The 26,700-nt window shown below is 32.8% G+C and overlaps 2 protein-coding genes across 3 annotated transcripts in view; both read left to right on the forward strand.

The window, feature by feature from the left end:
* Positions 1 to 26,700, forward strand: part of LOC111026478 (neuroligin-1-like) — a 278,641-nt gene that overhangs the window by 114,979 nt on the left and 136,962 nt on the right. The window lies entirely within an intron of this gene.
* On the forward strand, positions 5,625 to 19,437 carry LOC111026479. 2 transcript variants are annotated; one of them, XM_022304577.1, is made up of 5 exons: positions 5,626 to 5,919; positions 14,254 to 14,328; positions 15,418 to 15,600; positions 18,860 to 19,132; positions 19,234 to 19,437. In XM_022304577.1, the coding sequence occupies exons 1-5, from the start codon at positions 5,836 to 5,838 to the stop codon at positions 19,276 to 19,278; spliced, it is 660 nt and encodes a 219-aa protein (XP_022160269.1). In that variant the 5' UTR covers positions 5,626 to 5,835; the 3' UTR covers positions 19,279 to 19,437. The 2 variants fall into 2 exon arrangements, with proteins under 2 accessions (XP_022160270.1, XP_022160269.1); XM_022304578.1 differs by lacking the exon at positions 14,254 to 14,328 and having other exon boundaries at positions 5,625 to 5,919.

A 26,700-nucleotide genomic window follows, 5' to 3' on the forward strand; every position in this document is an offset into this window, starting at 1 on the left:
ATGTCTGCATTAGAGTGGCTCGGTAACCGAAAAGCACCAACCATCTTGACACGGTGAAAAAACGTGAAGAGGATCGGTCTATTAGTAAAAGGTCTAAAGTCACGCGACACGCGGCTTTCGATTTTCCACTTTTTGACAACCTGCAAAAACAAAACACCGATCCAGCGCCAACGAGTTGCCTCCCCTGGTTTCACGGGCGATGACCTCGAAGCTGGAGACACTCGAACTCAAGCTTTCGGCAGATTTTCTACGTCAAAACGTATCAGATCATAGGTTATATTAGGTTAGGTGTAACCAGTAGGCCTTACGAGGCAAGCAACGAGGGTAAAAACACATATTGCGCTTTTCGTTTACTCATTATGCATGATAGTGCGGGGTAGTAGGGTAAGATGTAAAGATTGTTGTATCTTGTCGTCAAGACAGGCTACATCACTGTATTTTTTATGTCGAGACAACTTACATCACTGCTAGATGTTTTTACGCCGATCGTCACGCTGTTGTTTACACAGAAAATACAGAATATCTTGTCCGATAGTCTTATTTCTCGGCTTCGTCGCTTCGTGGGAAATTGGGAAAACCTCTGAAATAATTTTTACAGGATAAGCGAATACCGTTGTAGGCTACAACATTTTTACGTTTGTTGATCGACGACATACCTTCTATAGATTTTATATTTTGTATTTTACCATATTATGAAATAACTGTCAAAATATATTACCATATTAGTTATCTTGATGTCAAAACATGTTGAAAATTCAGTGTTTCCACTCCAAAAAAAAGTACGCTTTTCTATTTGCGAATTTTTTTCCATTACGATCGAGGTCTATGCTTCAGAACAACACTACCGTCATTGATTCTCAAGCATTGCGTAACAGAGCTACCACTTCTTCGGTGCACCTAATAGCATTAGTTCGTATTATATTATTATACACTTTTATCGGCTTTCGTCGTCGTCGTTGTCATCGCCGTAAGTTAACACGCGATAATGTTGAACGACTCACTACCAACCCTCCACCAGGTGCGTGCGTTTTATTATTTTTTATTATTATCATTGTGTATACACCGCAATCATTAACATGTTTCTATCGTCATTTTATATTATTATTTGAAATGTATAATACTACGCGTTTGGTTCTTCGACGGAGTTCAGATTTTAGTCGACACCGACCGGCTCCGCGAGGTCGTCTGGTCGGGCTTAACTGTATTTATGGCTTGTGTGTGTGTGTGATAAATGGATGGCGACGGGAAAGCGCGTAATAAATGCGTGTCTTTTGTGTAGCCTCAGTGTATGTATATAATAATAAAATGGTATAAAGGCCACTGAAATTATTATTCTTCCGTCGTACGTGCGAATATAGGAGTCGGTCGTCTGTGTCGCCGTCACAGCCTCCGAGGACCGAGACACACTGCACCGGAAGATAGATGGAGAGTGAGAGAGAGTGATAAGGGGTGGGATGGATAGGGCGAGTAAATGTATATGGACAAGGGTGGATAAAAGTCGTAGCAGTTCTTAGCCCCTCCCCCTCCGCCGGTAGGATTTCGTATACTCGTAAGCGAGAGGAGTGGAAAAAAGTGAATGTTTTTTTTTTAAGATTCTCTCGGGTTTTCGCGGACGTGTCGTTGGTGCGACGTCGTAATGGTGATAATATCATATATTATGGTATCCGGAAAGTGTATAATAAAACGCCGAGTGCGATAGACTAGCTGTCGGCCGTCGCTGCAATCATTACCAAACAACAACTTCAATATCCATTACACAGCACTCGATAAAGTTATGAATAATTGTCAAAAATCCATTTTTTTAAGCACGCCAACCAACTCATTTGTCGTAGGTATATCAAATTAATTCACTGTAATAGTCAGTATAAAGGCGTGTGATGAACGTGGTTTTATGATGCCCAAATAGGTGTCATGGTTGACGTTTTTATATTTGCCGGGGGGAGGGTAGGGTTGTAGGGGTTGTTTACGTTACCGTAAGCAATAACATGCAACTAAAATTGAAATGTTTACAGTTGCATCATAGTTATATCTATCAATATTAAGTATCTACAAAAATATTACAAACGCACAATGTAAAAATAAATCTTTCTAATTGTTTCTATAACTTAAAAATCATCCAATATGAAATTATATCGTATTTATAGATCTCATATGTAAAAAAAAAAAAAACCCGAGCCACGACAAAAACTGCTTTATATCCAGTCGCATAATATTTTAATATTTTACTGTATGATTTTTTTATTCTCAATTTTGTCAAAAGTAATTACCAGCCGTTTTTATTTTTTTTTTGCGAAACCTTACTTTCATTAATATATACTATCTAAGTACCTTCCTAACCCATATAATTTTTAAGTTATCGTGCGTATTTAAAAAAAAAATTGTGTTGATTATAGGTAGTCAATATTATCAGAGTTTGATTATATTTTCGGTATTATAGTGCTCGCACTAATTTGTAACGTGGATATCATTATTATCATTATCTATTATGAGATGTACGTAATAAATAATATTATCAAGAACATTAGATTGAACATAATATTGCCAGAAAACGTATATGCGCCTAAATCGACATCGCTCAGATAATATTATGTTGTCTTGGACTTGAAATTATGCAGTGCGTGAAAATTTGTGCGGCCCTTCCCTATTATTATTATAGTTGGAGTGGTTTATCGTCCTAAAGTTTTGGCAAACCTGAACTCTGATATTCGTGGAATTTCACTGTCGATATTACGTGAATATGTTATAACTATAAAATAATAATATATGCTGCATAAAGTGTTCACATATTGTACATAATATTATTAAAATATTTTAACGTTTAAATACTACTTAATCCGAACGAAGTTCGTAAACAATTCCCAGAATTTTTTCTCGATAATAAACTTATCATTTTGTCGTTCAATTATTCTCGTCTTACATTAAACTTATCGAATTTCAAACGCGCACGCCACTACTATATTACACAGTTACCTGCGTCTCTGCACGCGAATTAAACGTCCCCAAACACGAGCCAAAGCATATAAAATATAAAACCGTCTTTGTCTGTTGTAGCACACCGAGAAAGATTATTGTCAATTGACAAAAAGCACGTTAAAGTGGGCAGGTACCTACTTAGAATACTAGTAATTTAATACATAAACTAATAACTAATGAATAAATTGTATACACGTCATATTATTATTATTTTAACGTGTTCATTATTGCTAATTTAAGCTTTATATTCTTCACTTATGTAGTGTACTCATAATAGTCTGGAATGTGATTTTGCCGAATGCTGATATTTTTTTGNAAGTTTATATGAACCCAATTTTACCTTTTTTTTTCTTGGTGGAGTTTACATAAAAAAAAAGGTACTTGTAGCGGAGTTTACATGCGCCCCTGTTGATGGCTAATCTCAATCGTTAAAGTTGAATCGTGGAGCCCAAACTAATTGCCTGACGTAATTTTTTTTTAAAAAGATTACTTAAATTGTCTCAAAATTATTATTCACTTGAATTTTCTCATAAAAAATAATCTTACTATACATTATCAAATGCATAATTAAGCTTATATCATTTTAATTTTAAATATTGCGCTTGGATCCAACCTGTAAAATGTTCTTTTATTTGAAAAAAAAAAAATAATAACGAAATCGCACTATTCTATGAGGTGTAATCGTAATAGTTTTTCCTGTAAGACTTGTTTTTGTACTAAAAACACACCAGCTCCGACGCCTCTAATCTATATAAGTTCCCTAAAAAAATATACCAGTACTTAAATCCCCACACAAAAAAAAACCCTTGTGTAAGTCGAATAATAAAATAATTGATAATTTTAACTTGGTATACCCATCTACATTTTAGTTGTCAGTCCTAAGTCTGAATGAAGTAGGAGGAAAATTTGTAATTCTCATATTTAATTTTCGTGTGAGAACTTATTATATATTGCACACCTATGGGGGGGGGGGGGGGGGGGGTGTTTTTTTACTCTTACACCCGTTTTTTTTTTAACAAAGAGCATCGTGTCATCGCGTAGTGTTGTCACGAGCATATATTATAGCATAACGTGTATACACATCAATTTAACCTAGTTTTTACAACGAGCTCTTATTATTTTTTTCCCTACCTACATGTAAGTTTCCGTCGCAATGAAGCTGTCTTGCGGTATTCCATAGTCGTATTTGCTCACCTCTTTTTCGTAACACGTGTGGCCCAGAGAACCTCTCCGCAGAGTTATACAAGTCCATCATCGTCTATCTCGTTGAGATTTCCCAAATTATGAGGAATTTTCTGATAATGCGAAATATGATTTTTCGACACTAGACATTTTATATTGAGCGTAACAATTTAATATAATATTGTATTATGGCAAAGCGATGATTTAAAGCAGTATGGAGGGGGGGAGTTGAAGAATATTTTTTTTTACTCTTTAATGCCACGTTTTTTTTACAAACAGCGTCAGTCATCTCCCGGTATTGTCGCGAGCATATTATATTAGTACGTGATGTATAGCGCGACGTATATACCTACATATAATGTGCACATAGCAGTTTAACCACAGCTACTTTTTACGACTAGCGATTATTATTATTTTTTTCGCCTCGTTTTGCCTTACCGTACGTGGTTCGGACGTGACATCGTCAAGAAGACGTTAAAAATGTAACAGTAGGTAATATATTATTATCATTACATGGATATAATAGCGGTCGCTCGAGGAGGACGAACGGCGTGTACGCAAATAGCCAAAATGCAGCTGCTGCGTAGAATTATTATTACGATTATGTCGTGTACGTCGACGTCGTCGTCGTCGCCGTCATATAATTACAGCACGCGTGTATAAGAAAAAAAGAAAATACAGACTGTATTTTGTTTCGAGCTCGGTGGGCAAAAAAAAAATGAACTCATAGTACGTGGTTAGGTGGCAGCGGGAAAACGATTATTAGTCGTCAGGGGTCGCGCTTAGTGGATTTTTAACGTTTTGAAAATTTTCATCGTAAAACCTTATGGGCCCCGAAAACGGGCGCGTTCGGCGAGTGACTTTTACATTTATGTGCGCCCATAACGCACTCCCGCGACGTCGACGACCGTAATAATAAGCATTATACGTAACTGTTACCATTACTATTATTGCCATTGCGATCATTGCTGCAGCAGAGCACAGTGTATGTATACATTGTAGTTATACTGGCTGGCAGGGGCCGTAATTGGGTTTCAACACTTTGCGACTCACTGGCGGGTCACGACGGTCAAACAACATAATATTATACCAGGTATATGATATTATGATATTTTTTGGTTTATACCAACATTACCAACTCTCGCATAGCTTCGGTGCTAGAGGTTATGTGAGTGCATACAGCTGATGATGACACATCAATTTGTATACAGAGTGATTCATCATACAGACCCCAATTCTTTCTTTTAATATAGTACATATTTTATTCAAATTCTAATTTTTAGTATTTAAGCGTAAAAATAGAGTGAGCATATAAGAATTCTCACTGTATAATAATAAAATGATGTGTAAATTATACTACTACACGCGAGAAACATTTTCCGGTTCCAATTTTTCATTTTTATTATTGTTTAATCTCATTTCACGTCCAACCAGATGATAATAATATAATAGTATATTATAATCGACTCCCGCGGCTGGCAGTGGGCACCACTGCCCAGCCGCGGTGCGACTTTTCGCAGAACGCCACGAATATCTCACAATCGACGTCACGTCGACCAGACGTACAACACAATATTATAACAAATAACAATCCAATATAATAAAACTTTATATACCTGCCAAACATCGTTGACGACAATAATAATAATAATAATAATATAACCGTCAAACCGCTACATCATGGTCCAAAGGTTAGGAAGAGGTTTGGTGATGTTATGGTTTGTCGCAGTCTTCGCACAGTCGACCTGTGCAGAACCATTACAAGTAAGCATATTATTTTTTTTTTATTTCACTTAGCTCAATTATTATTAATTATATTGTTACATTAAATTTTAATAGTCACGTGCGTGTCAATATACCGTATACACGGTATATGGTTGTTATCGTTTGTTTGTTAATTTTTTTTTTAATACATTTTTTATTCTCCTTATCGCGATCTCCTTTACACTTCGGCGTTCACGACGGCATACCTATATCTTTGTGTACTTGAGTACCTCTACTACTGTATGATCGAAAGGCCTAATGATGTAAGCTAATTCCGGTTATATTAAATACATTATATTATGTATTGTTTCTTCGCAATTTTTCTCGATTTCATCATTCACCTATTTCCGTTGTTACGATAAACAAATATACGCTCGTTAATTTCATTCTGTAAATTATTTACAGAATTAAATGTTTTTTGTGTGCACTGGTAAATACACGAAGCATAGAAATAAATGCTTTGAAGTGCTTTATGAATATAAACATGGCATGTTTTTTTTTAAATTCTTTTGAATACGGCACTCGTTTTTTTTTTTAGTTAGGAGAGATTTTTGGATTCTTCCTTTCGTATTATGACAATAATTTTTAGAAGGACCTCTCTCATCTCATTTTTTTAAATCATTATGATTTTTTCTCAAACGCTGTTCAAACAAATTTAATTTTGGAAGATTATTTTCGTGACTGTAAATCAGAATATGCATAAATCTAATTTACTATTGGCTTATTAATTATAATAATTTACAGTCTATATCGAGTGAGCTTGACATGAGTCCCATTATTATTGCTCATCCAGAGTTCTAGATGATCGACTTTGTTCCCATTTCGACTCAAGTCGGTGTAGAGTTTGGGATCGACATTTCAGAAAAAGTACATAAATTATATTTTATATTCAGACCTCTCATAAGTCTGACATATATGAATAAATTTAATTTTCATAAACATTCATATTGGCGATTATTATTTTCATTTTTAATAGCTATTTTTTTTAAATTTTTCAATAAATTACAAAGAGTCAACTGGACCATCGACAAACGTAGTCGCCTGGTTACGAAAACCGTTACTAATACACTTAAGTCTATAATTTAATTACGAGAATAACATGTTTCCAAATAGTTGATAGAGTTTAACTACTTTTATTAAAATGCCCAATTCCCAATGGTATTACGCAGTTGGCGATTTATGTATATACACCAGCCAGTGAAATGTATAATTTAATTTGCGCGCAAACAACGTTGGTTTTCTTTATCATATTATTTTATTACTGCACATTAAAACTTGAATTAATTAAATTGACAAAAATATATCATTGCTTCACTTATTTTATGTTACGAAATATTTCATTCGATCCAAACAGCCAACTACTAAACTAGGATGAATTAAAATAACGAAAAATGAACATAATCGCGTTTTAAAAAAAATTATTATTGTGTTTTTTTTTTGTTTTTTTTTTGTTTCTTTGTATCATTGGATTAGTGAGGTCAAAATTATATAATATTTCATTTCCTCAGCTATTATCATTATACCTACCTGTGTGAATAGTTCAATAATGATAAACTAAGTCCTTATCGTAAATGGGATAATATCTAAAGAGGAAATTATAATTAAAATAATATATAATTATTTTACCCGGAATAATCAACATATTAAAAATAAAAGATCAGAATTATTTCAGATAATTAGTCAAATGTAAGTCATATTCATAAACAAAATATTCAAATCCGTAAATACATTAAAATATTAAATGATAATATAATAAGTAATAGTATAAGAATATTATTGTTATTGAAAATCATCTTAGGCTTTTTTATTAAAATAATCATTTGTTTGTCCATAGCAAAATAGATTGACTACAGGAAATCACAATAAATAATATTGAAATCAAAAACTAATTTTTTCCTATTTGTATAACTGGAACACAGGTCGTTTTATAAAATCTTTCACGAGCATAGTGTGATCAAATTTAAAATTAAATGTAAATTACATTTTATTTTCTGTAACAAAGTCAGTAACCAAGTATATTTTTTTTATTTACCTATTTATTGTAACAGCACTTTGGCTGTATTATCATCTATATAATGCAATTATTTATAATCTAGTTACAAAGTATATTAATGTGACCGGTATACAATACCTGTATAAAATACTATTACCTATGTATAAGGTATATGGGTTTGTTTTTAATTTAAAAATATACATTTATTGCTACATGTTTTAACTGTTAAGGTTTGTTTCGATTGGGCTTTTCCGATTTGTCTGTACAGTTTGTTCAAAAAATTGTATTTTATTGAACTGAAAATACCCGGCTTGTACGAGGATATAATAGTTTCAAAACTTTTTATTGGTACCGATTGGTCAATTTCTCCAACCACCATCCACCTCCTCCAAACACTATTACAAATAAATTGTCGTTTGGATAATCGTTTTGTCTGCTGCCTTTCGAAAAAAATAAAAAATACTATTCAACTCGATTTTCGGTAAAATGAAAAAAAAACAAATACGGTCAGCAGTATTGCGGTGTACCTATATATATAATATTATTATACTCATATGTGCGATTGTACACATATAAACTCATATCCCAACACTTTCGTGTTAAAAGTGTGTTTGATGGTAATCATAATTGATAGTCATAATATTATATCGATCGCGTAACGGGATGGAATGTATTTTCTTTACCTCGCTCACAGTCGTACACCAAAATATCGGTTGCTCTGAGCTTGCCAAGTGTGTGACTCGTAGTATAAATATAATAATAATATTATATTATTATATTATTATAAATTATACCGGCTCGATACGCGATCGTAAAATGTGAACTTCTGCGAGATCGTAAACGGCTTAACGATTTGAATTCGTTCCCGCGGCCTAGTGTATCTCCGCGCAGTATTACTTTTTAGGAATAGCCATAATATTATTATAGACATTCAGCGTATAATGTTCAAGGTCAGCATGTCGCCAGAAAGGGGTGTAATATTATATTGTAAGCCTAAATCACGATTTAAGATATAGGTAAGTACCTACAGGTTGCACATCATGATATGATATATGATAAGGTGACTACCACGAGCTATAAGATATAATTAAAGTTAAGTCATTGTTGTATTAGTTAGATTATTAGTTAAAGGCGTTAAAGCACTTTTTAAAACTATTTGTGATTAAATGAGTGATTTAATAATCATTGCTACTAATCTGTGTACAAAAAAAATATGTTCCACTTTATTGTTATATTATGTGTGCCTAGGTATATGACTTAAAGTTGCATGAAACTCTTTTAGAATTTTGATAAATAAATATTTTTCAATTTTGTTTTGAATTATCTTTGGTACGCTTTTTTAAAATATTATATTTATTAAAATGGAAGATGCAAGATATTTTACCTGTCTTCAACATTTCCTAGACGATCAAAATATAGTGAATAATATTTAAACTCAAGGAGATACGAGCGACTTAAATTATTTTACTAAACTATTGTTAGAATTAGGTTTTGGTTATGTTGAGGCAAAGTTAATTTATTAAAATAAGTATGAATGATCAGACTTTAGATAGATAGTTATTTATTGAATTTCAAAATATGAACCAATAATATTAAAATGAGTTGATAGGGAAAAAATAGATTGATAACAAAATGATAACGACGATGGTGGACTGACATGCGAGTAGTCAAATAATTCGCAGCCAGGTACTATCTTATTCGGTAAATATATACTTATCAATTATCATCACAAAAATATCATATATAAATCATTATGTAAACGTAAAATATTTATCACAAGATTACATTAATTATGATAATATACAAATACAAAAATAATAATCAATAAATTATAGGTCAATAGTTAGGTTAGGTTCACTTGTAGAATACTAGAATCTATAATGTTCTTTAAAATATGAATGTTCAACATATTTTTCTTTTAAAACATTTAGTATCTTATTTAAAAACAAATTGCTTGAATGGAATGTTTTGATAAATCATTTTAAATTTTTGTCTTTTATTTTTTGTTGAGTAAAAATGGTTTTGTGTCATTATTTTTTTATTTGGTGGATAACTGTTTGTTTTAATGAACTATGTGAAAATTGTTGTTTCTCTTGATGTCGCGTCAGTAAAATCATCAATGGCTTCTAACTTTTGCATGGTCTCTTTAAGATGCTCTGGATTTTGGATAGGTCTCTTTTCAAACTATTCCCTATATCTTCTCTAGCACCAACTAAATACTCTTTTAAATATGACACCCTGTTATAGCTTAGCAGCAATCTCACGTTTTTTTCTAATAATTGGTATTTTTATATGTTCGATTAGGCAGTTTATGTACAAAATATTCTTTATAAAAAGTGACTACACATTTAACTTCAAATGACTCAAATAATTGCATGTAGCTTGTACAATTTTGATTAATTTCTTTACTGCTCTGTGTTTTAATCATTCTTTTTGAGTTCTCTTCTTCTTTATGAAAGCCTGTTCTGCAGCATTCATAATAATATCTTTGACCATCTTTACATTTTTTTTGGCCCGTATTTTGAATGTATTTAATAACGTTTTTTGATTCATTATCTCTTTACCAGGCTTGAAATTCTAAAATGTTAAAATATAGTAATATGTATTATGGTTTTTCATTTAAAATATAATATTTAAAAATAGCTACATTTCCTAAATTATATCATAAACATACCTGATATATTTGAAAATTCTGCTATTTATTTATTTATAGAGAGTCCGTGGACCTCAGAGTAGGTTGTTATTCAAATGAATACCACTGGATCTTATTCAAATGATCTATTAGCAATGTTTTCTTCGAAAAATTAATATCACAATCATTACACTGATAAAATTGTAACTAAATCCCATCCAATTGACATTTTAAACTTTTTTTGTCTATTTAATAACAATTTTGTTGATAATTCAGTTTGACAAATATCACATTTAAAATTAATTTTATAAAAATTAAAAGAAAAAAATGTAGAGTTTATTTGGACTTGGACTGGATAGTTCAAAATCTGTCTGATAATTTTATTTTATGATAGCCATGCCTTTATGATTAAAAACACCCCTCTGAATGATTCTAAATTATTATTTATAAAATTATAACTATTAAACTTATAACACTACCTAATACTATTAAATTGTACACATTTGAATTTACCCCTTTTAATATGTTATATTACTGATAACATAATACCAGTTACTTAACCTAGTAGTTGGTTAGGTGAGGTTACGTATAGGTTAGTACGTGCATGCGTACTATCAGTGCACCATTCCTGTTTTTAGGTTAATGTCTAATTGACTGCTTATAGGTATTAGGTATTGACCCTAATACAATATCTTAAATCGTGATAATACTGCACCCTACCGTGATGTAAATAAATGGGGCTTGCGTATTTTTCCATGGCTGATTTTGTGATCCAATTTTATAGTCAAACTCATATCAATTTGTAAAAGGTTGATGTGCTACTAGCACATCTTAAATATTGGCCTAAATCAAAGTGGATTATCACTATCAATAATAATATTACCACGAGCTCTCGAATCATCATAATGCGCAGGGCCAATATTATATTATGGACAGTTAGACTTTCCGCTATAACTTTGACCCAATATAGTCGGCGGAATAATTATTTGTTTATGTACGAATAGTACATTATTATGTGTAGGTAAAACAATAATGGTTAGACCAACACTGCTGATAAGTTAACACAATCAAGTCCTCTATGTGTGTGAGTTGTGTGTATGACATGGACATGTTTGGTAAAATAGTTGTGTGTTAACGTAATAATTAGCATAACAATAGATGGACTTATTGCTGGGAGATGTGTGTAAGACGTAAGTGCATAATAATATAGTATTATTGTGCCTTATACGGTGGCGGTCGAGTTTGATGGTAATATAACAATTATTTTGTACCTATATATACCTACCTACTGGTTCTCACAGCACAATATGGTCAGTAGCCGTAAAGTTAATATTGTCTTGATCGATTTACAACGTTATTTGAGAACGCCAGACACGGGTTCGGTAAATTTGTATTCGATTATAGGTTTTCCGGTAATAATAAAAAATAAAAATAAAATACGAACCGAAATAATATTATTTATACGTGAAAAGTGCGTGGATTTCATTTTTATTTATGAGTACTATATTATTATTATGGGAAAAAATCGCTTTATACAATTTGCATAATTTTTCGGGCGTGATATTTCGAAAAAAATCCGTATCTACGCTCGGTTATACTAATATTAAGTGTTGAAAATTCGAGGCGAGCGAAATGGCTTTTTTCCTCCGCCCTTCCACTGACGAAATTATCTTTACCGGAACACACCTGTTCGTAAATTTCCAAAGGGTTGAGGCCTCTCATAAACGCAAAAACTTACAATATTTTTTCAAAGCTAATTTCATACTTTTTTATCAACGCCGCAACAGAATACAATTACAAATATTAATAATAATCTCACTATGGATTGTCACCTGAGCGGTGTCAGTCGAGTGGGTCTCTGCCGTCATTGCCGTATAAAGCGAGGTTAGTGAAGTGAGCAATGGTTGCAACATTTTTGAGGTGTTGATTTAAATTTGGTTTATACAAATTCTATTTTTGTTTACATTATAAAATTTCATATCAATTTTTCATTTTGTTGAACAATAGATCAGTAGATATATTATAATAATTGTAATGTTACTAATGTAATAGAGCTACAAACGGCTAAACCATAGTTTTGTTTTCAAGAGGTAAATTTGTCATTTGATGACTCTGCACTTAAATTAATTCTGTACACCAGCGGTTCCCAACCTTTTTAGTTGTGCAGACCACCAATTTTGTAAAAAAAATCTCCGAGGCCCTCTTATATACGTAAGCATATATATATATATAAACATATACATACGGCAGTTATAAAAATAATATAATAATATTATATGGTTCACGGCCCAGTACCAAGCTGCTAGAGGCCCACAAGTGGGCCGCGGCCCATGGGTTGAGAACCAATGACTGCTGTACACAAACATAATATTTTTTGGAAAGTTCGTCTATGTTATATCGCCTCTTTTGTTGACGAAATTCTACATCGCAAAAACCCTTCGCTAGAGTGCGACAAGAGATTTTCATGGAAACGCCTTGTACTGAAATATTATATTATTACCATTTAATTTAACGTATGCGTGGGACTACACAACATAATATTATAAAGGAGTGCAGCCCGTGACTTTTCTTCTGTCGCTTTAAACGCGGCAGCATTTAATAATCATAATATTATAATACTTCTGTTATCCTGTTTCTTTTTTAAGCCTTTGTTCGTTCGTTACGAGCGCATAACTTATGCCATACCGGCTCGGGTGAGGTAAGGTCGGAGACGAATTAATAATTTACAAGGCTGTAATTAAAAACGTATTATGCACACAACCCGCGTTGATTTTACGACACTTTGTGTGACGTTGAGCAGGACCTGCCTGCAGGATAGGCGAAGAAGGAGGACCAGGAAGGCGAATCTCCTCGATTTTATTATTAATACGCATTTTGATGCCATCGAAATCGTTTATTTTCTTATTTTTTTCCCACACGTGGTGCGCATAAAAGCGGATTTGATATAGTAATTTTATTATTATCCATTTTGTGGCACACAGACGAAGGTATAGGTACCTGATAGTTGTTAATTTGTTATTATCGACAAACGTGATCAATAGGTACTTACCAACTACCCTCCTATGCTGTCGGTTAAATAGAAAAAAAGGTACTTACCAACTATATCATTATAAGTGCCCGAGGCCTACAGAAATTTCCAACGATCCCATACTTTAGTTGTAAACGATGCACCAATAATACATTTTTTGTATTTTAATTGTTAAAATCACGGTATCGGAAACATCCTTCAGACGCGCAATTCTTAACGATCAAAGCTATTATTTAATATCCTGAGCAATACAACATAAGAATTTAATCTTTGCTTTAGGCCATTGTTTAACGGTTTATCGATTTTAATTCGTATATTATGGGAAATTGGTCAATTCAAGTATAATTAATTTGTTCGGCAGAGTGTGAGACGGATCTTGTTATTGGAAAGAAGCTATTTTCATAATGGATTCGAAAAGAAATAATAATTGGAAATATACAATTTTAGTTTTCAGCCCGGTATCGCGCAGGCCGTATTATTATGAATTGAGCACTATAATATTATTATATCTTATGCATTTTGTGATATTAAAATTCATAACGTTATACGAACACTGAAATTACGAGCGCGTGGCTATACATAATATAATAATATGATGCTACAACGATGAGCGTGTGTGGTTAAATCGATTTTTTCGCAGACACATTATCGCACATTTAATATGTATTCTCGGTTTTCCAGTCTGCCGGTCACACGAATCCCATCGGAAGTCTAAAACCTTCGGCGTCGTCGTTGGTCGGCGACACCATGTCCTCGGTGAGTATAATTTTGACGTCGACGACGAAAACGAAAACAATTATTATTATATATGCTAAGCAACCACACGAAAATATTATAATTATAAAATAGTATTATAATACATCATGTCGTACGAATATTATATAATCCTATTATTATTATTATGACGGGTAGCTCTACCGTACAGTTTTCCCTTTTTCCGAGGGCACACGGACGTCGGAAAACGGGAAAATCAACGGTGCTCAGACCATTACTGCAGATATTTGTATGACATAGGTATAATATCATCACAGTTTTTGATACGCATCCTCCTCTCTTTACTTCGCCTAAATAGAATTTTTCCATTTCTTATTGGCTGTCAATGAAACAAATACATGCACAACATGGAAAAAATTCAATCAATCAGAAGTGGAGAACCTTGACATGGGTTGGAAGTGAAAAAGATACGCATACTCAAAAAAACTATAACAACTGTGACGATACCTATCTATTTTGTCATGGGTACCCGACATAGGCGTGCGCATGGGTGCAGCAAAAGGTTCACTTGTGCTGCATCAGAACATTTTTGTTGATTTTGGACAGTAAAAAAATGTCATTGTTCAATATAATTACATAACTTATAAGTAGGTAATAGGTATAGATGAATAATGGAACCGAACCAATTTTTTTTCCACTTGAAACTTTGTGCAGTATTATGCATAACAAAAAGGAACCTACCTATAGTTAAAATTACTAATTATATTGTTATAGCTATACTGTAATAACACAGCCTATCAGCTAGTGTATCATACAATTATTAACCATTTTGATTGTTCAAAATAGATTTGGCCACCTTATCCTGTATCTGCCATGAAAGTCTGCGCACGCCTAACACGGACCCATATAAAATGTAAAAGTCTAAAGTATATTGGCGATGTAACATTTTTACTTTTGATTTTTCGAGTACTTTTTCAGTCTACAACTGTAGTATAATGAATATATATATATAAAACTATACACACATGTCGCTAAAACGATAAGCTATATAACTGTAATCCCTAAGCGGTACATATAATATTGGTACGTGTGTGTATATATATACGTATTTTAACACACATATATATATAGACGAACAACGTTCCGTTCAACTGGTCTTCCGATTACGAGGTAGCTGTCGTCTATATCACGTCCGCTTGGACCGAATTCGGCGATGTACGTTCGTCCGACGCACCCCTGGGCATTGTCGCTGAAAACGGATTTCTCAATTATTGCGTGAGGTTCAAGACCAACTTGGCCGCCTGGGCTAAGTCCGTAAGTATATCACGCACTGCACGCGTGCACCAATCACACAATACACACATATGTATATTATATATATATATGTATACACTGTGTGGACTTGCAGACTTGCTATGTATTATATGACACTCGATTACCGCGCTCTGCAATCCTCTAGCACTATCTCGCTTCGCCAATGCGTCTCATTCCCGAAATCGCGTACTCAAATAATAAAATAAAATGTATGTCCCAATGTCGGTATACAGATATGCTGCGGGTACTCGTTTATGATCTCTAAACAAAAAGAAAAAAAAATCCCCAGTGTACGTGGCACCAGTAATCCGGAAGCTGCTCCACGCGGTCGCCGTCAATAATTCGATTTTCGTCGTATCGTTTCACGTCACCGACATCGCGCGACCACCAACTGGAGAATAGAACCATGCGGTAAGTCGCAAGAAATGACGAGCAATATTATCACATCTAGGCTGACCCGTGGTGGGGGGAGGGTAAATTAAATGGGAATACAGTCGCTGACCAAAGACACATAGTTTAATGTCTTATGATCGACGTCTTCAATATTATGTTATTGAGCACAAACTGTGTCGATCGCACACTGCGTTTTGATAGTGATATGAAATGGAAAACAAGAGAATATCATGTCTTAATTTACAGTTTTTTTTTTTGATTTCGTGTTGTGATATCGTCTAATTTTAAGGGACAAACTCTCTGTAACTTTGTAATAATAATAATATACTATGCCTGTTGTGGGTGGGCTGATCGAAAATTTATGTCAGACTATGTAGAAAATATGTCAGATTCAAAACCGAAAACTTTATGTAATGGTAATAGGAGTATGTATTATAATATTATATCATATAACCCGAAACAAGCTAATAATATGTGATATACCAGCATTGTGGTAACCTCCTGTCGAATACGTGATATACCGGTAATATACTATAGGAGATAGTTGTTGGTTTATAGACCAATTGTCAAACTCAAAACTTGACAAAGTTTCTGTGGAATCTCCATTTATTTACAAGGAATTCGTGAGAAAAATCAAAATTCCTACCGTACTCTGGATCAAAATACGTGTTATATGTACCATAACCATATTACAGTAAGTTAACCACAGAGTTTGTTCGCAACAAACCATCTTGTCGATACTGCGTAGGTTCCATTTCCCGACGCAATGATTTTTTTAATGAAATCTTATATTTTTAATTTTACTAAGAAAGGAACTGCTGAATTCTTTTATAGACAAAATTATTTTAATGGTTCCCCGATCATAAGCCAACTGAAGCGAAAACGTAATCGTAACTTATTAAATATGTACCTATTGTACCTAAGAAGTACCTAAATAAAAATAAAGCATTACATTTTTTATGTGAGTACTGCAAATGGCCATTCATCCACAAGCTTAAATCCATACGATTTACGCTTTTGTTAATAAAAATACTGTATAAATAACTTATCGCGCATCTTGAACAGATTGTTTTTTTAGATTAATAATATGAAAAAAAAATGTATTTGATGTATAAATATCGAATATCGAACAAATGGATTTTTTTTATAGGCAAATAAGTATTTAAAATTTAGGCGTGCGGTGTGGTGGAACATAGCTCTTGTTGAAATATATATTCTTAGAAGCTAGTATACCCCAAGTGTATATTATATGCACTTTGCTGTTTATAGCTATAATATACAAAATGTGTTTTTTCTAAAAAAATCACAAAAATTGACTGAGAAATCAGTGGTTACAGTTCAATATAATAATATATATTATACTCACTCGTCTATACATAATAATATAATAATATATTATGTTATAGTGTTATACACATATTATATAGGTAGGAATTAGGTACTTAATTAAAGAGAAAAAGGGGTTAGTGGAAAAATAAAACGATACCTGCCCAAATACGACTACGGTAGACCTCTCGAACGCTGCGGTGGGGGAGGGTTAAGGAGGGATAACACTCGTTGTTCACGACCATTGCAGCATTTGCCACCGAAGAGAGCGACTATACATCGGGGGTGTAAAGTCGGCTGCGAAATGTTTAAGTTTCGGTCGCCTTTGCGCCGCCGTACTCGCACATAATAATACCGTCGCATGGTGCGGACACCGACCGCGAAAGGATTAATCACTCGTTTGCTAGACTTTTAAACGCGCACAGACGTGTTCCATATTATAATGGTAGTTTTACGTCGTAGAACCGCTGGCGCGTTATCCGTTGAAAAACTTTGAACAGACGGTGTTTTCCTTTTCTTTTCCGAGGCGGTGGAGGCGGCGGAAACGACGTTAGTTAGGTACAGGAAGGTAAAATATTATTATTTATGGATATATGCCTAAGCGTATTATTTTACACATCTCTGCAGCGGGCCGACTTCTTAACAGGAGTCCGATATTAATATTTCGAGGTTTATACCTAATAACAATAATAATAATAATAATAATAATAATATGTATGCGTTTGTAAAATATTAGGGTGTTCTGTTTTCTCCGAAACGTTTAGTATAATAATATTATAACCGCGGTAGTCTGGTGGTTATTCGATGTGTGCCCTCGCCGATATCACATGTTTTGTTTATAGATATACAGATACACTTTTTTCAAAAATAAAACTACACTCTTTTTGGAAAAACTTTGTGTTTTCTTCAGCATAGTTGAACAAAAATCCTTACAAAATATTATGTATATTATACGACATCAAAAAAACAACAATATCGAATATTGTATGGACATGTTAAAAACGACTCTCGCATAACATATTCTTCCATTATTGCCCCTGCAGTAAGAACAATATCATATTATATACTTCCTTTCTTTTTGTGACATATTTAAGTGGTGGGTTTGGTAGGGGTGAGATCTCTGTATAGTATTTAATATTTGTTATGATTTGTACCTATGTAGCTGTACATTATTATGTATACAACAAGGTTTTGAATTACCATTAAATGGGATATGAAAAGTAAGTATTATTACTGAACGAATTTACAAAAAAAATTACAAAAATCGATAAATTTGGGGCAGTTAACTGTTTTTATGAGGAGTAGTAGTGTTCACACAGATCCTCCTCTGCTGTCGGTTCAAACCGAAAAAAAAAAAAACTGTTTTTATTTCACTCCATCCATTCAAGGTTGAGGCAGGTATACGAGTCTCCGTAGTATAAAATATATCCGACGTCCTCACCCATACTCCATATTTAAATATCTGCAAGTTCACCTTCTATTATAATACAACGCCACGTTTGCGAATAATATTATATATTAAAAAAAAAATCATATATAGTTACAAGACCGACCGGACGTGAGTGGAACGGTGAAAGAAGCCGTTTCTAGCTGGTATAGAGCCATTGACACACTGTCGCAGGACAATTGGAATCTTCCGGACACTCTCACTTTGGAGTCGTTCAGAAAACAATTCTTGACCGCGTTCAAGCACTTGGTGCTCAACGGCGGTGAGATTTACGAAAAATCAGATACCCAAAATATGAAACGGGACGTGGACGGATTTACAAGAGACATTGCCGATATTATGATCGGAACGCTCAAAGAAATTTCGGTAAAATCCCAGTGGGAAACCCCACCTAGGTGCCACGTAGTCGTCGTGTCTGACGGTATATATAAAAGAAAGCGTTATTTAATTTAGATTTTGTGTTGCAGAAACAAGTCCGAAGCTTTCCCAAGAAACTCGACACGGAATATTAACAGTCTATATAATTTATGCGGGGTACTAAATGTGTCAGTCTCACTGCTGTGCTAACGAGAAAATATCATAATATAATATTATGAACCTTTTACTGTGTATTTACTTTAACATTTTTTTGGCCATTAACTCGTATATTTTGTATTTATTTTTATGCTCAACTAAATGAATTTATAATATGCCAAGTAGATATAAGCCAATAAATGTTTATAATAATATATTACCAGCCATCGAGACTGATTTATAAAATAATTATAAAATACTGATTAATAATGAAGTAATTTGACGTGTCGTACATTTTTATAATATTATTTATTCCATTTAATACATTCACATTGCAAAAGTTCATGGGAAAATTTATCAACATCGTTGGATATTAACTGTTTTATATTATATATCAAACATTCAACAACAACAAAAAAGTTGTTATTTAATAACATAATGCGAATATTAATGTTTTATTATTTGTTATAAATGTGCGGGGAGGGGTGGAGACACGTACTTGTGTTTTGTTTGTTTTTAACTTAGCTGTAGGTACTATAATCACCGTATGTACCCATCTAATATAATTTCATTATTATTATAACATGTGAGCATTAGAATCTCAACGTCATTGTATTTAAGTAGAAAGTAGATAACTATAGTTTATTCTATAAATAATAAAACAGTGTATTGTGTAAGTTATTTGTATTTTTCCAAAGTATTGAATCGATGCCGTACAATGCTGTTTGTATTGCAATTATTATTGCATGGCCACATAATATAGTACCTACATTTAAAGAGCACAGTATTGAATGCGTTTACGATAAATCGGGTAGACGCGCATTACTCGCGGTGTATAGCAACAGAGCACGATAATAATACACACACCCACCCACACACATAAACACACACACACACACACACACACACACACACGTGTATTACATACCTAATAGGTATTACCTATATAATATTAAACATAGGTAACGCGTCTAATATAACATTGGCCGGATTATTGCGGTCCGTTGATAATAAATATATATAAAACGCGCGTGTCGACAAAACCATATTTTACGCTGATATTAACTTTCAGCGCTCTAGTCCGGCTCTCGTGCGTGTATATATATATAACCGATTATTATTATTATTTTATCGCACCGTAACTCGTTGTTGTGTGCTGGATCGATTTATGGGATGTCTGACAGAGAGCGAGAGAAAGAGAGTTACAAAAAAAAAAAAATAATAAAGACTTTGCAAAAGTACACCTCCGTCGTCACAGTAAGAACTCACTCTCGATTATTTTGCAGCTGTAAGCACCTTTAAATTAAAATGGCTTGTTTTCTATGCACACAATACAATACGCATTATTCAAAATATCCAAACTACGGTTCGCCGAGTTTAAAAAGTCGACATTTCCCGCGCATAGTAACTTGTGTCGTAATCGCATGTTATGATGTACCTACGTCTCGAATAATTAAAATAAATGGCCAACGGATACAAATGACGAATTAGTTGATTGAACGTGCTTCTTATACATATAATAATTGAATAATTCTTTGTCGGTATGACACCACAGTGATTGGTTTATTCTGTGATTGCAGCGGCCAGGTAGTGGTATATTATTAAAATATAGCTGTAAAAGTGTTAACAAAAATCAATACAAAGGCACGGAGCACCGCCGAGTGTGGGTGGATAGTATATAGTTGGGTGCGAGAAGTTTTGCTCGCAGCCCCGCACCCCCACGCACCCACATGGCCACGCTCGCGATTCAAGCACACTCGCATTTCGATTATTATTATTATCATTATTAATTATTATTTATACTTCCGATGCGCCGATCGAGGTCTGGTCGTTTCGGTGGTACATCGTCTATCAAATCCCGTGCACGGACATTCATGACTTTCGTCATCTGCAGTCGCGTGCACACTACGATGATAATGTTTCGTGTGCTCTTAAACCTGTGAAATATCTCGGAAATTCGGACGAAGAGAAGCCCTCGTAGTCTCGCGAGACTTAACGGCGCCAACGACACCGTGATTGTCATTTTGTAGGCACGTCTCGCACCATCACTATCCAATTCTTTATTGATAAAAAGATCAAAATTCGAAATAAATAATAAATTGTTTGGCCGTCAGAAGCGTTTGGTTTTCAAAACACTTATTTATAATCGATATACAGAGTACGAGCGTGACAATAAAATATGTATGACCTCCTATAAGGGTCTGCTACGATTATGTACTCTTGACAACGTTGAATTATATGATCAGAAAATGTATGACGAGGGTACTCGATCGTACAATTAATACTTTATATTTAATCGATAATTATACTATACTATGTAGTTTACTAGTCGTTGACTTTTCATGTTGTTTTATTCTCTATAATAATATTAATATACATAGTAATATAGTATAAACCTAGGTATACTTTTGGAATCCGATCATAATCCCCTCCCCCAGGGGAGGAAGGTAGGACGTTCATACACTACACATACCTGTTATGGTGGACTTATGATTCTTAGCACTTAAAGTTATTATAACGCAAAACCACTGGTTCAAATTTTTATGTAGATGCATAATAAAATATATTGAATGCATTTTCAAAATAATCATATGCTTAACAATTTACACAAAAACAACATGACGGTTCTCATTAAAAAAAAGTCTGTTACCTGTCTGCTGTATAGTAATTAGTAGAGAGTGTCGAGTGTACCTCGTCATGGACGAATTAAGTCACTGTAATATATCACCTTTGTTAAATTTAAATTCAAAGCATATATTATCGCATATGAAAAAAATTCATCGAGAAGAGACTGTTATTTTTGACACCCCCCCCCCCCCCTTAAGTAGCGACTAGATCCTTTAACTTGCTACCAGAAACCATCACAGAGTTGAAAATCAAAGCATTTGATTTTAACCTAAAGTTGATGACAGATAGAAAAAAAACCCACACTTTATTATAATATCAGTATATTATTCATTGCTCAGTGGGTCAGAACTCAGAATCTAAGAAGGATTCGCCCCACGTGACGCTCCTTAAACCGTATGAATAATCAATGAATTTCAAAATATGGTCCTAAAATAAGCACTAATAGGTACTTGAAAATGTCAAAAAATTATAATTCGAATAAATTCATAAGGCGTTAGAGGAATACACGATGATAGGTGCAGTAACAGCATGTTAAGTGGGCCACAGTGCGTATAATATTATTCGTAGTTTGATGAAAATGGACGACTCGTATCCTCCTCGAATGAGTTTTTCAAAATAATATACTACTACATTATGAAATTGATGTAGGTACCCGTCGACTGCAGACGGAATGGCGCCCGTGTCATAGGTGTTCGGATTTATATTATTTCCATATCGTCACGAGTGGGAAAATTGCTAAAACACAAATAATGTAACCGTGGATCCGACGGTGGTAGCTTTGAGCGTACAATTCTATTAGCTACACCAGACGGAGAATATCGTGGAAAACGAATATTAAATAATATCATAAAGGTACCCCATTTCATAATAATATTATGTTATATTTATTTATTATTACCAGATGCGGATAGCTCAAGTTAGGAATATCGTATTGTAAAAAATAAAAAAATAAAATTTTATATATTATGTACTATTTTTTTTTTTTGTTTTTTTTACAAATATCGAAGTATTCTCGTCTTCGCGTAAAATATAAAATAAAATATAAGACAAGTAATGGGCTAATTATACGATATTATAATATTATAATGTATCACTCTATATTATATTATAGAGACAAAATGTTCATATAATATGGTATGTACCCACATGCTGTATTGTTTCCCATCACTCGCGTAGTATAATATAATATTATTTTAATCAACGTCTCTAAGCAGAGCCGTAATGTGTTAATAATAATATGTTTTTGCGTGTCCCTTTGTTACCAATCAAATATTAATTCACGTGGATTTGTAAACAATCGTGCGGACCTAACCTAACCGTACACTCATGGTTGTACAGTATCGCAACATTTTAACCGACTGGCGACTACTCTGCAATCTTTCATAAAACAGTGTTAATTAAAATCATTGTATGTATCAAATACGCCGTTGTATGCATATGCTATTATGGTATAAAGTTTTGTAATTATTTTCGCAAAACTATTTGTAAACGGTTAAAAAAATAAATAAATAAATAAATAACAACAATGAAACAAATTAAAACATATGTGTTAAAAAGTATGAAAATTAATATTTACGTTTTAAATTATCTGTGCTCGAAATGAATACCACACAATATACATGCATAATATTATTATATATTTTAATGATACCATAAATTATACATAACATATAAAATCAAATATTTGTATAAATATTAATAAATAAGTAGGTATTTCTAAATAATAAAACTTGTATACTACATTCAAGTCTGGACAAGTAATGTTAATGATGATTTTTAGTTGAGTTAAGTTAAGTTGACATTTTTCAGTAATGCTGCAAAAATAATTATTAAAAATATATGATGTTGCACTCGATAAAAAAAAAAAAACTTGAATAATGATAACGTCAATAAATGTAATTAATTTTTTTTTTTAATGTTGTTTTATGTTTTTATTGGTTATACTTCAGGTTACCTATATGCAAAAAGAAGAAAATGTTCAAAAACCTTAATGCTTTTTCAAACATAGATATACGTTTTAAACTTTTAACTGACAGAAGAATTATCTAAGTAGTATTATCCTGTATATTTCATGAATCTAGGAAAACCCTAAATCTTTTAACGTCCTCTGCATATCGCTATAAAAGAATAAACAAATATAAATCTGTACCACTCGATCTACGAATAATTATAATATACATACCATATTAGGTATATTACTGCAGATGGAACAACGACACGTTTATAACGCAACTATGACAACAACAATTATTGTTATTCACAGACGGTTGATAATCATAAATCATAATACTGTATATTGGCCCATAAGATAATTTATTATAGTATATTAAGGAAATATTCCATAGGTCGAAAGGTTTGATTTAAAATTAAAAATTACCTACTTATGTATCTATACATAATCACTCGACATATTTCTTCCCCTTCCTTACGTATGCCGATGAAAACTCCAGCGAGTTTTTTTTTTTTTGTTTTTACGTCGAGAACAAAAACGGAAACCGAACATCTGTGACGCTGGGTATATTTGTTTTTAATAAACTATTATCAACATTATAATATTATATTAAAACTGTACTCAAATCATGCGGTGAACGCCGCAACAAACAAATATTTTATGTACATTTTAATATAATAATGTTATATTGTACGAAATACAAAAAAAAAAATAGCAAAACCTATTAAAAAATAAACATGTTTGGATATTATGTATAGGTTCCCGGTATACGAATATCGTGTAACAGTATTTTTACATATTATTTTCTTCGGTTAATTAATAATCTGATAATGATCGTGATAAATATGTTATAATATGTAATATGGTATAATATAATATAATTTTTTTTTTTTATATTCGTGGTACAGCATCGGCTAGTAGGTTATTAGCTTATTATTATTATATGTCAGGAAATAGTAAATGTTTTTAATGCGATTAGTATTTTATATTTAATAGTGATATAATAAACTGCTAATCGGATTTTCACGTCAGTACTGAAAACTCGTACTCGACTATTTAATTAATTAATCCATACATATTGCGCGTATAGAAACCTATTATATTAAATTATATTATATTGTACAATACAATAATCGGATACTTAAATAACATAATGACGATGACGGTAATTATTATCCGTCACGTTCCCAATTTTATTTTTAATTTCGAACGGAAAGTATAAACAAATAAAATAGTGTACCTAATAATAATTACACGATATAACTTCGTCCCGAGTGGACCGTTAATAATCCCGTTGCAAAATAATATGACGGCTGTTAAAATATTATTGGATTTCAATGATGTTCTCTGAGTGTATAAGTACCGAGTCATATATTCTCCACACGGCTTTAGGGTAAATAAATAATATAATATGTATAATATGTTTGACTCGAAATAAAAAAATAAGCGACTGATGCTCCCCTACAGCTATGTGAAAAACTAGAACCCGTTTCAGAGACCACATCTATTCGTGTTCAACTAGTCAAAGAGACGAACCTTATCCGAAAATTATGACGAATACACATACATTAATCACATTTAATTAAATCAACATAAACCTTTCATGTGTTATACTTAAAATGTTTAACGCGAATCTTTATAATGTAAAGCATTTCAGAAATGCCAATAACATAAAGCAGTTGAGACGTATAGGTAAATAAAAAAATAATGGAATCTATAAATAAACACGAAATAATGTCATTTCAACAAATAAAACAAAACCTATCGTCACTCTTATATGACCTGCCGATGCCTTAAAAATCGTTAAATCAAAAATAACCGACTCATACAGCCGCGGACCTAGGTTTTGGTATTACGTGTTGAAAATTATGTTTTGTTTACGTTTCTCGGCTATTTACTCGAAACGCGTTTACTACGTATACCGATTGAACCAACCGACATACCGAGAAAAGTCGATTATACGGTAACCGGTATAATAGGAACGTGTTCGATTTCTTATCTATAGAATATGTGCCACAAACTTTCTTTAAGCTTTATTTTCCATATTATAATAACTGCCCGAAAAGTGTTGGCTGGAAAAAATTCTCGCAAACGTCGTTGGAAAATCAATATAATATGTGACCTATGGCTCTCCCTCTCACTCGCTCTCTCTCTTTCTGATCGGAGTTGACTATTTTCGAAATTCTCGGAAATTATTATCCTGCTTATATAAATAATACTCGTGTATGACGATTACAGTTATAAGGTTGTATACCTACGATTATATAATATTATATTGGTTGATTTTGCTCTTGCGCTCGAATATCGATTCGCACAATCCCGCTTACGTGTGTTTTGACTATTTATTCACCACATTTTTTACGACTATTTATTCTCCTTCCCAGAATAATTATAATAATATGTATTTAACGTAATAGTTAGAGCTCGAAAGTTATAGGAGCTAAAAAAGGAAAAATTGTAAAATATGTATGCAAAAATTGATTAATAATTTCAAAATTGTTAGGTCAATCATTTTAATATGTTATTGTAATTGATTTGCACTAAAAGAAATGTAAAATATTGAAAAATAAATTTATATCTAATATTTAAAATGTGGATAAAACTTGTTTGCAAATATATTCGAAAATAAAGTACATCAGAATTAATATTAGTGCGACACAGACATTAAATCATGAACATTGCACCGTGACCGTAGTCGTTAAATTCATAGTTGAGTTTGACGGTAACAATGAATACCTACATGGCTACATTAAACAATATTGAGTTTTATATTCAATATCATTATTAAAATACACAGCTTAAGAGAGAAAATGATCTTTTTATTATAAAATTTAAAATATCT

The sequence above is a fragment of the Myzus persicae genome, unplaced genomic scaffold (assembly GCF_001856785.1).
Source record: "Myzus persicae strain clone G006 unplaced genomic scaffold, MPER_G0061.0, whole genome shotgun sequence".
Taxonomy (NCBI): Eukaryota; Metazoa; Arthropoda; class Insecta; order Hemiptera; family Aphididae; genus Myzus; species Myzus persicae.